Below are 11,732 nucleotides of genomic sequence, written 5' to 3'. Positions count from 1 at the left end.
CTTATCGTGCTTCTACCACATAAGGGTAAGTCTTATACGTGGCTAGTCACACAGTGTGACTAATTAGTTTATAAGAACAATGTTCATTTATAAGTATGAGTAACCCTGTGTTGTCCATAAAAGTAATTCAAATTCATTATATAAATAAAATCAAATAATTCAGAAATAAGTAACCACATTTGTTCATTTGAGTAACCCCTATTCCTTTATTTCAACAAAAATAAAATAAAATAATAATTCTACTAATTTAAGAGAGTAACCCTTGTTTTTCATTCAAGTAATCTACATACATGCAATGTTAAGGTAACCCCATTAGCTCATCACCGTGACCTCTATTATTTAATTAATTTCCTTATATGTGATTATGTGAAGTGGCCACATCATGTAGTATGTAGTATAAGAATTCTATATGTGGGTGTAAATATTATCACAATAATACCATTTTTTTTTAACCTTAAATTATTTTATTTTAGTTGAATTCATATATATATGTAGATTTTTTTGAGGGAATTGAATTCATATATTAATTTCATTTCATTTCATTGTTGGTTTTTCTTGTTTAATTTACCATGCATCATGAAAATTTATCAACATTATTCTACCCGTCAAAAAAAAAAAAAAAAAAAAAAAAAAAAAAAAAATCAACATTATTCTAGACGGATTTTCGCTTTGGGTATAATTATTAACCCAAATACGGAGCATTGGACCAAGCCCAATATCAACAGTAAAATGGCTTCTCCTAAGGAAAAAAAAAGTCCAATGGCTAGCCCGACCCGTTTCACTCTAAGAACAAATCCATCTAACCTTATGAAAAAAAAAGAAAAGAAAAGGAAATACTTAGTAAAAAAATTAAATTAAGAAGAAAAATTTACAAATTGCAGTCATTTAAAGTTCGTATTTTGCAAATTGCAACCATTTAATTTTTTTTTTTGTAAATTGCAGCCAAAAGTTCGTATAAATTGTAAATTGCAGCTCAATTCAACTTTTTTTATCGGTTTACATGTTGAAAAATATTCGTTTAAGGTTTTAGGGGCCATTTTAGTTATTAAGAGTCCGAATTGAGCTTGGAACTAGCAAAAAAATATCATAAATATCTCATTTTTACAGTTTTTCACAAATTGATATATTTTTATTACGCAAAACGAGACAATTCTGTTATTTTTTTTGTTAATTTCGAGATCAATTCGGGCCCTGAAGGGCTAAAATGACCCCTAATACCTTAACCGAATTTTTTTTTAACATGTAAATCGATGTAAAAGTTGAATTGTGCTGCAATTTACAATTTGTACGAACTTTTGGCTGCAATTTGCAAAAAAAAATTTAAATGGCTGCAATTTGTAAAATAAGAAATTTAAATGGCTGCAATTTGCAAATTTTCCAATTAAGAAAAGAGAACCAAAATAAGGAATTTATCAAAATAACCCTTGTCCGCTTTCGTCATATTATTTGATAAACCCTAAAAAAACCCTAACTTATTTCAATCTCCATCTCTCAGTTTTTTCGCAGACTGAGAAAATGGAGTTAAAGGTCGGAAAGAAAGCAACAATGGCGGTAACTAAGAAGAACACGAAGAAGAAAGAGAAGCAGGAGAATTTAAAGGAAAAGCGGAGGGATGAAACTAAGGAGAAAGAATCGAGTAAAAATTTGCAGAAAAAATCCAAGGAGAAAAAAGTTAGAAGTAGTTTGCAGAAAAAATCCAAGGTGAAAAAAGTTAGAAGTAGTTTGCAGAAAATCAAACTATCTGATGATGAAGAAGAAGCAGAAAAATCATCTCAAATTTCAGTGAGTTACTTTTTAATTATATGTAGTTTTGATTTTTGAGAAGTTATTGCAAGTTTTGATGTTTAATTTGATTTTTTTGTGAAAGGAATATTATTCCGAAGAGGAGGAAACCTCTGGAGATGAATTAAATGGTAAATATCTGAGTTCCTGCTTAAGAATTAGCTATTTAATTATAATTTGTGAATTTTAGGATTGGTACTTTTGCGTTTAATTTGAATGTGATTTGAATTAGTTAATGTAGACGGTGCTTCGCCTAGTAGAACCGTTGTAGCTCGTAAGCGCGGTGACACGAATACGAGTGGTGGCGATAGTGACGATAATGATTCTTTTCATTCGGCTGTAGAGAGTGATTCCTCAGAAGACGAGGTTTGGATATTGCATTGGCTTAATTTTGGTGGCATTGGGAGTTTTATTCATGTGTTTGATGTTTAAAGATTGTTTTATTGTTAGGTTGCTCCTCGAAATACTATAGGAGAAGTTCCATTGGAGTTTTACAAGGATGAGGAACACATTGGTTATGATGTTATTGGGAGGAAGATTAAGAAGAAGGACAGGAAAGATAAACTCGATGCTTTTCTCGCCAATGTCGATGATAAGAAATCATGGTATGTTTGCAATCACTCCTTGCTGGTGGTAATTTAGCATTTGTTTGCTTTCTTTGCTTTATGAATGTTCCTTTAAAGATTTATGCTCGATTATTAGTACCTTTGTATACATCAAATCGATTACTTGCTGGAATTCGGAGCTTGGTGCTCATCCCTCTGATATAATTAGTGGAATACAAGAAATTTTTAACCCTGAAGTCTGCTCTTGGATAGAGAGTTAGAGAGCAACGTTTATTTCACTTATTTGACATCATGTGTGTGACGGAGTATGTTTATGTTTTGTTATAGTTGTACGCAACACATGGTAAAAAATATAGTGCCACTAAATGTTTATCTTTATACTGTGTATAATAGTTATTACCCTTCTTTAGGTTCTGCTTCCATCAATTGCTTTTTGGTTGCCAGAAATGTTCTCTGGGTTGGAGGGAGAAGGAAAATTTCACTTTTTTATCATCGTCTTTTTTTTAACTTCTTTTTTCAAAGAATACTAAGTATTTTCTCAAAGGAAGATTGCTGCTGTTGAATTTTATAGATTGGCTTTTGATAAAAATTAGTAAAGCATAATAGGTGTCCTCGTATAGGCGCTTAGCTAGTGATAAAAAAATTTAGTAGACACTTGTTACCTTCGTCAGTGCATACAAGTAAAGATTTTCCTTGTTGGATGTGTAATTTAATTATTTTGGAATTACATTGTATAGACACCTAGCATGCAAAATAACTTCTACATATTCGAATAGGAGTTGAGAGCCTTGGGGTAGCTGACAAAATGTTCTGAAGTGTGTTGGCTAGGATTTACAAAACATAGTAAATACATGTGGATGGAGAGGCGTTAAATATGTTATGTGGTGGGGTTAGTTTTGGTTTTCTTGTTAACGATCACATGTTTTACGTTTTAGGGGCTCAGTAAATGAATGCGAACACTGGATCATGCATGGTAGATTCTGTAATAGACTACTACTATTGTAAAGCAATTATACTAAACTAAATGACTAAGAAGGCAGCTTGTTGAGATTTTCATTAATGGAAATAAGAAGATAACAATGGCTTTAGGCCATTAGTCTCACCATGTAGCTTGAGGCTACAACTCTTTATTACAATTCACTCAATTTCTGGATGATTTCTAATTAGAATTACCACTACTTATACTAAGTTGGTCACTATGACCTTAAGGCTTAACATGTGAACTTAGCTTAATTTAGAAAAACATAACTCAACATTATAGAACCAAGGCTGCCTTCTTTCCTTCCCTTCCTCTTAATTAGTTTTGTCATTAGCTCTTTGTTGCTAGTGTTGACTCAACTTCTTCAACCTCTTCCAACTCTCTTCCCTCTGGCTGCTGCTGATCCTCCTTTTGCTCTGTTTGCCGTGCCTTGACTTGTGGAGTGTGGGCCTTGGGGCTTCTGGTGTAGACTTGTATAGGCCGGTTTATGGGTTGGGCCGTATGATCCATCACAAATTCGTAGAAATAAATGCAGACCTTTTCAATGTCAGATCAATTGTAGACATCCCTCACATAAAAGATAGCCTTGTTGGGCTTTACTATTGAAGTAATCATAAGCCTTTTTTATCAGAATTTGTCATCCTCACAGGAGAAAAGTTTGTATTATGTTTTTCACCTGTCATTCTGTCCCTATGAACATCTAAAGGTTATTTTATAGGGTATTTTATTTTGTTTTTTCTTCCTAAGACACCTTTATTTATACATTGGTTGCATGCTATATTGGATTGTTGTCATCCATTACATTGAACCAAAGACCCTGTCTTTGTTCTTGTATACTACTATAAGAATGGTGACAACATTACTTATAACATGTTTCACCATCCTGCTGGAAATTCTGAGCTTGTATAAACATATTTTTCATGTAACTTTGGAAGTGCTTGTGGGGGGAGTTAGAGATTTAAATAGCATATATATTCAATAAGTCCAACTTTGAGAGTCGCTAGTTACTACCAGATATTGAGCTATATATAAATCTTAGTTTCTTTTTGCTTCTTTCATGGTGACTTCTTTTTTTTTTTTTTTTTTTTTTTTAAAAAAAATAAAAATAAAAAATTGGCTGTGCTCTTAATATTTCTGAGATCATTTATGCTTGGGCCAGTCCAAAGATTGAGGATGAATAGAGTTTGAGGAATGCTTCATTTCTTTTCTAGGGCAAGATAAGTTGTGATCCTCTGCATGCATGTTTGTGATGCTTCTTCTATGCAAAGTGTTGGTTTTATGTAACTTGACTTATAAATGCAATAATTGTAGGCGGAGATTTATTGATGAATACAACGACGAAGAAGTGGAATTGACGAAAAAGGAGACCAAGATGATTAATCGTATATTGAAAGGAAAGACACCACATGCTGATGTGAATCCTTATGAGGTATCATGCTCATTTTATTTGTGTTATACTATGATGCTAATGCATTGTAACTATTAGCCAACTAGAGTTCTATGCTGTGGTCTTTTCATAACCGTAATACATCTCCTCTGCAGCCATATGTTGATTGGTTTGTCTGGGAAGGTAAAGGCCATCCTCTGTCAAATGCACCAGAGCCAAAGAGACGGTTTATTCCCTCTAAATCAGAGGCCAAGAAGGTATTCTTTTTAAAAAAGATTCTCTGTCAAGTGGAGCACTTTATAGTTTCATGCAGTAGTGAACCTCTCATCTCTATATATAGGGTTAGATGTCATTAGGTCTTTTTTGTTTGTTTGTTTGTTCTGTGGTGCTGAAATAATTACACATTAAAAATTGTGTATGGAGTCTTCTAGGATTGTCAAATTCCGGTGGACATTGTACAAGATGTAATTGGACCCCTTAGAATGCCCCTGCTATGAGTGTAGCTGCAAAACTAGTTTAAATTAGTGTCAATTTGTGAGATATGTGTCTTTAAACTAGACATTGTTCCCTTAACCTTATTATTAAAATAATATTTAGTAAAATTTAGTTCAGAAAAAATAAGTTAAGTTCAACAAAAATAAGTTCAGCTTGACAAAAATAAGTTCAGCTCACTTAAAATGAGTATTAATCAATACAAATAATTGAAGGTCGACAAAGATAAGGTGAAGAAATCAGGGTCTTACAAGTGAAAGTAATTAGTTGATGTTTTCTGATAAAAATTTTGAAGATGTTTCTCCATGTTTTTGGTAGAGGTTAGGATAATAAGCTATCTTTTGTACATCTAGCGCAAAAATTAGAAAGGATGCTGAAATTGTATGCCTTGCTGGAACTTTTACTCTTTATTTAATTTTTTTTGAGAACGGTTTTCATACTGTCTCGTTTGTGTTAATGTGTTAATTTCCCTGTCTTTTGGTAGTCTTATTTCATCAGCTTGTCCTTATTTGGAGTTAAATTTATTGTTTCATTACAATCTTATGGATTTTATAATCATCTTATGCTATCATGTGAATCTGCAGATCAAAAAGTATGTACGGGCAATCCGAGAAGGAAGAATCACATTTGAAAAACCCAAAGAAAAGGAAAAGGTCTACCTATTATGGGGTGATGATTCTAGTTCATCAGGAAAAACAAGAGGATTATCCTACATTCCTCCTCCAAAAGCAAAATTGCCTGGTATGACTAATTCATTATGAGAGTCCCTCCCGCTCCCCTCTCTTCCCCTTTTGGGCTTTTGGGTCCCAAAATTTGGCATCAAACAAATTATATTCTTTTCAGGTCATGAGGAAGCTTACAATCCTTCCTTGGAATACCTACCAACTCAAGAAGAGATTAATTCATATCAGCTAATGTATGAGGAAGATAGACCTACATTTATTCCCACAAGGTATTTTTAATGCTCCATATGACCATGTCTGCAAGTATGAAATATTAACATTCAAAGATTGTTTTCTCTTCATTTTGATGTGAACTGATGGATTTATTACACTTTTTTTTTTATTAGTTATACATCTTTGAGAAGTGTCCCAGCATATGCCAATTTTCTCAAGGAATTATTTGCCCGCTGTTTAGATCTGTATCTGTGTCCTAGAGTTATTAAAAAGCGTGTAAGTTTTTGCCATTTAATGTAAAGAAAAACTGGCTGTTTTCTCTAAGCTGAAGTTTTTACCATACTCTGTGTCTTTGTACATATACTTTATATATAGTGCTTGTGAACACAATTGAAGGCCTTACAGGAATCCATTCTGATTTGAATTTCTCCAGGTTAATATTGATCCTGAATCCTTGAAAAAAAAGTTGCCTGATCCCAAGGATCTTAGACCTTATCCTACAACATGTTATATTGAGTACAAGGGTCACAGTGAAGCTGTTGTCACTATTTCAACTGATTCTTCTGGGCAATGGATTGCTTCTGGTTTGCTATCGTGTTCACCTAGTCATCACATATTTGTATTTCAGGATGATGCCATCTAAGCTGAATAGGTTTTTTTTTTTTTTTTTTTTTTTTTTTAAGGTTCAACTGATGGTACTGTACGTGTTTGGGAGGTTGCTACCGGAAGATGTGTCCGTGTCTGGGAAGTTGGCAGTTCTATCCGGCAAGTTGCATGGAATCCTTCACCAGATCTACCAATTTTGGCCGTCTCCGTGTATGGTTCTTTTGAGTTATCAATAATTTGCTTTTTCCTTGTTTAATTGCATAACAATTGGCTAAACTTCTTTCTGTAGGGACCAAGACGTGCTTATTCTAGATACTGGATTGGGAAGTGAAGAAGAGCAGGGGAAAATTAAAGATCTTTTGCACATGCAGAAATCTACGATTTCTGATGAATCGGGTCAGTTTTTTTCTTTTCTTTTTTTTCCCTACTGTTATATCTGCTTATGTAAAGATTAGCTTTGTCCCCCTTTCCTTATAACCCTCTCAATGAAATAAAATCTGCCTTTTCAATCTATATGTTATTATTATATAGGTGATGCTGCCATTGTAAGCTGGCTGTCTGATGACAAATTAGGTGGTCTTAGATTGAAGCATTCTAAGGTACTAATTTCATATTATGTACTTATATAATCCCGCATTAGGTATGTGCAAGGCAGCAAGGTGATTTTGTGAAGAGTGTAACTGCTTATTGTCTTTGGATTTACAGACCGTGACATCAATTGAATGGCACCGTAAAGGAGATTATCTCTCAACAGTGATACCAGCAGATATCCTTATCTCTTCTTTTGTTTTATTGATCTTCTTTTGTTGATTTTAGATTTCAAATTTTCAATCATAAATAATATGAAGTATAAAGCTTTAAGGCAATGTTTTCGGTAATAGAGATGATACTTATGTATCCAGCTAATTGGAAGATAACTTGTGTGGTACTGTAGTTACTGTAGTAATTATGAGAAACTCTTGTTTGCTATACATGGGGTGTATGTGTGTATGTGTTTTGCAGTGAAATATCCTTGGTTCCAATCAATTTCTGAAGCAATTTTTTTTGTAATAATCCTGACAGATGCTCTTTGCTCTTTATTATTAATGTGTTGGGGCCTGGGGCTTTATTTTGGGTGATGATCCTAGTAGATGCTGCTACTATCGTCTTAATTGTTGTTGGTCAGTTGTAGATGTATCCTTTACTGTCTTACTGCATATTAAGCTTTGTATGAGGTTGTAATTTTATATATTTCATACAGCTATACTCGTCATTTTTTCACCTGATATAATTACTACAGTAAAATACGATGTATTATTACACACTATTCTTTTCTGTTGAACTGGTGGCTAAAAAAAAAGTGAAGCAGGGATTACTAATAAAAACCTTGTCTTAAAAATTAGCTTCATACGCTCTAGGTCCTTTATTCGAGTTGATTATCTGATTTCCATTTGGTTAAAATTTGAAGTTTTAATAGACTTTGGTTATACTTGTACCTGGCTGCTTGGCTTTCTTTGTGGGAAATTAGACTGGGGACACTTGAGTATCTTCAACAATGCTAAATGTGATGTTCACTGTTACTTGTTTGCCCCATGAATTTTCTTAACATTTTTTTTACGTGAATCTCGAGCGATAATGATACACCAGCTGTCTAGAAAAGGAAGTCAGAGAATCCCGTTCAAGTTGCATGGACTTCCAGTCTCTACGGCTTTTCATCCAGTTCGTTCAATTTTCTTTATCTCAACCAAGAAAAATGTTCGTGTGTATGATTTACTCAAGGAAAAAATGATCAAAAAAATTGATACAGGGCTGCGTGAAGTTTCGTGCATTGCAGTGCATCCCGGTGGTAACAATCCATTCTTTGCTCATTTTTAACATAGTTTTAATTCTGTAGTTGTACATGTGCTTTTATCTAAATTTTTTGTTATAACTCTAATGTAGGTGATAATGTGATTATCGGGAGTAGAGAAGGAAAGTTGTGTTGGTTTGACATGGATCTCTCCTCCGTAAAACCTTATGCAAACCTGAAGTATGTTCTCTCTCTTTAAAGGCTTCCTATCCTCTTAGCTTAATTTGGTTGACATTGATTTTGAATTGCCTATCTCTGGTATCGTTTTTATTGCGTTTGCTTTATACTGTGGGCGGCCTTGATATTAGGAGTCCTAATGGATTATGTAATTGGTTTTAAGCTTCCAAAAGTGGTAATATTGAGATAAAGAGGAATAAAGTGCAATAATCAAAACTTAGTATGATTTATAAGCTGTGAAGAATTCATACAGGGCAATCTCTATGTTTGTTTATCTGTGTCTGTTTCATTATCCTTTTTCTACAAGGCATCTTGGTGGGGAGAGCCTGTTCTGTGCACTCGGGTGATCCGTACACCCGGGTAATTGCTCATGGATTTTTGCTCATTTAATATATGAGCAAAAAAAAATATGCTCATTTATTAAATGAGCAAAAATTAATGAGCAAATTACCCGGGTGTACGGTACACCCGGATGTATATAACAAATTCTACTTGGTGGGTTAGGTGGCTGGGAAAAGGGGGTTGAAGTGACTTTGTTCTTTTGGAGCTTCTTTTGGAATTTTCTCCTTGCAGTCATTTTCTACTGCTTTTAGAAAAACTTGACATACTGATTTTACTTGTTCAATGGTTTTCTTTTCAGGATTCACAAAAAGGATATCACAAATGTGTCCTTTCACCGCTCATATCCTTTATTCGCTTCTTGTTCGGAGGATGGTAAAGCATATGTTTTCCATGGCATGGTTTATTCGGACTTAAACCAGAATCCTCTCATTGTTCCGCTGCGAATTCTCCAAGAGAAAAACGGTAAAGGCCAATTTTTTTTAAAAATTTTTTATTTTTATTTTCTTGCTGAAGGTTTAATTGCTTCTGTATTTTATTTCCTAGCCAAGATAAAAAGCTGGCAATTTTGTTGTGGCTTTGCATTCTTGTAATGTTATTGGTAATGATATATGTCACATGTTAATTATCTGCTTATTGCCTTACAAAATTAAAGCGAATAAACAAGCACAAACCCGTCTATCTCTTCATGCTCTTAAGTCATATTTACTCCATTTTGCTTTCATATAGATTTAGTTGAGTTATATAGTACGAAGTACAAACTTATATCATGGCATTTTTAGTTTTACTATCCTATTTTTTTGGGAGAGGGGGTGTGGTTAGTCAGAAGCAAAATTGAAGACTAATTGATTTGTTTAATGCATATGCATGCTTCTCTTCTTTGTGCTTTAAATGTTACAGGAATTCAAGAATTCTAATTTCTGCTGATGCCTTGCTTACATTTTTTTTTTCTATCTTTGTATTTGCAGGCATTCTGGATTGCAAGTTTCATCCTAGGCAACCCTGGTTATTTACTGCTGGTGCTAATTCTGTCATCAGACTCTATTGTCATTAGGAAGACTAACTAACCGTCCTCATTATTTCATTAACATGAAACATTTGCATTTGTCACCGAAAACGTAAAAAAAACTATCATAAATTGTGGAAACAACCAAGGATAAAAAAAAAAAATCTTATGTTTACTATGCTAGCGCTTCTGCAGGAGCTGTTTTTTGTAGAGTAGATTTTTTTTAATTTATTTTGCTATGATATTTATAATATATGAATGATGTCATTAAATATTCACGACTGTGACGTTGATGTAAAGCTTTAGATACTACTAAATTTTGTTTTGAGCGACTGGTTTTCCTTGTATTTGGAGAACTCTTGTATCTGCTCAAGGATGTATTGTTGTAGCATACATAGTTTTACAAGCAGCATAAAAAAAATCAATGTTATTGTATTTTGGTATAATTTTTTTTTTTCAGGCTTGAATTGTCAGGTGCAATCCATGTTATTGTATTTCGGTATAATTCTTTTTCAGGCTTGAATCTTTTGACCGGTTAAGTAATACAGTCTTTTGCACAAGTAGATTGCAACTCGATTAGGCATTTTTTAATTGTATAAACATGACAATGCTTCTAACTTGAAAAGGAATAGTATACACGGTTCTTTGGATTCTCGTTATACAGAATGGTCATCACGAATAAAAAGAGAAATTTTTTTGACAAAAATAGTTTGGAAAATTAATCACATTGAGTTTCGGGTTTTGTTACGCTTCCACAAGCATTTTTTTTTTTTGGTATGTGATACAGAGAAATAATTTGTAATTTGAGTGCTCTGGGATGGGCCGATTAGGAGAAAACTAGAAAACCAATTGTCTTTTATGTTGACTAGAGCAGCCAAAGCGCGCGTTGCGCGCAAGATGGCCAGCCCTTTTGGTTTAATTTTTCTTGGTTTGTGTTTGCACTTGACAAGGAGTTAGGGCCTGTTCTCTTACGTTGAAGTTAAGTTCAGTTCAGCACAGTTCAGTTCAGTTCAGCTCCTAATTTCCTTCTCTTATAAAATATTCATTTCAGTTCAGCTCAGCTGAGTTCAGTCAATGAGAACAAGCCCTTAATAGACTTATAGAGGAATATCTCTCTATTGCTTAGCCTTAATTTTTCTTGCCTTGTGTTTGCACTTCACATGGAGTTAATCGTCTGTTGCCGAAGGTTCTTGTCTTTTATGTTGTAGAATATTCTCGGAAATGTGATACAACATGTTGCACCCTTATTTATTTAAGTAGTGAAAAAACACAGCGTGCTAACACTAATTTATATAGGAATTTATGATATTGATATATCTTTTGCGCTCATTGACCTAATTGGAAACAAATGGTACATCATATAGTAGTACATGATGGAGTGGCATTAATACATAATAGTATTCAAATACACATGATTTCACAATGCTAAAAAATTAACATATATTCAAATTATGAACTCGGACAAAATGCTTCTAACAATTTGGTTTGCAATAAATTAACCCTATGCAACCCATAATTCCCTTAGTAATTCCTTGAACCACTTCTTGCTTTCTTCCCCTTTTCACCGTAGTCAATTTGGTTTCCTTTCTTTTAAGTACATCTACTTCGGCACAATCATAGATTAATTTCATTAGTTTTAATGTCTTTTAAACACAATTATGTGTAAATCGTTTA

At 33.6% G+C, this 11,732-nt stretch overlaps 1 protein-coding gene across 2 annotated transcripts; it reads left to right on the top strand.

The window, feature by feature from the left end:
- Positions 1–1,453: 1,453 nt before the first annotated feature.
- LOC145559843 (ribosome biogenesis protein BOP1 homolog) lies at positions 1,454–10,504 on the top strand. 2 transcript variants are annotated; one of them, XM_081621134.1, is made up of 18 exons: positions 1,454–1,782; positions 1,868–1,913; positions 2,024–2,148; positions 2,233–2,387; positions 4,639–4,756; positions 4,870–4,971; positions 5,791–5,947; positions 6,050–6,158; positions 6,276–6,378; positions 6,536–6,686; positions 6,786–6,918; positions 6,998–7,104; positions 7,240–7,307; positions 7,414–7,474; positions 8,306–8,533; positions 8,629–8,716; positions 9,354–9,517; positions 10,021–10,504. In XM_081621134.1, exons 1-18 carry the CDS (start codon positions 1,516–1,518, stop codon positions 10,104–10,106), a joined length of 2,268 nt encoding a protein of 755 aa, XP_081477260.1. In that variant the 5' UTR covers positions 1,454–1,515; the 3' UTR covers positions 10,107–10,504. The 2 variants fall into 2 exon arrangements, with proteins under 2 accessions (XP_081477260.1, XP_081477256.1); XM_081621130.1 differs by having other exon boundaries at positions 2,015–2,148.
- Positions 10,505–11,732: the final 1,228 nt, after the last annotated feature.

This window comes from Chenopodium album, chromosome 1 (genome assembly GCF_948465745.1).
Source record: "Chenopodium album chromosome 1, dcCheAlbu1.1, whole genome shotgun sequence".
NCBI lineage: Eukaryota > Viridiplantae > Streptophyta > Magnoliopsida > Caryophyllales > Amaranthaceae > Chenopodium > Chenopodium album.
This window is presented reverse-complemented; position numbering and strand designations above follow the sequence as displayed.

Excerpts from the sequence above, each read along its gene's own strand:
- LOC145559843 (XM_081621130.1), top strand. The coding sequence starts at position 1,516 with ATGGAGTTAAAGGTCGGAAAGAAAGCAACAATGGCGGTAACTAAGAAG. Across the intron at positions 5,948-6,049 it reads TCCAAAAGCAAAATTGCCTG|GTCATGAGGAAGCTTACAAT; the intron begins GTATGACTAATT and ends TATTCTTTTCAG. Across the intron at positions 7,105-7,239 it reads TACGATTTCTGATGAATCGG|GTGATGCTGCCATTGTAAGC; the intron begins GTCAGTTTTTTT and ends ATTATTATATAG.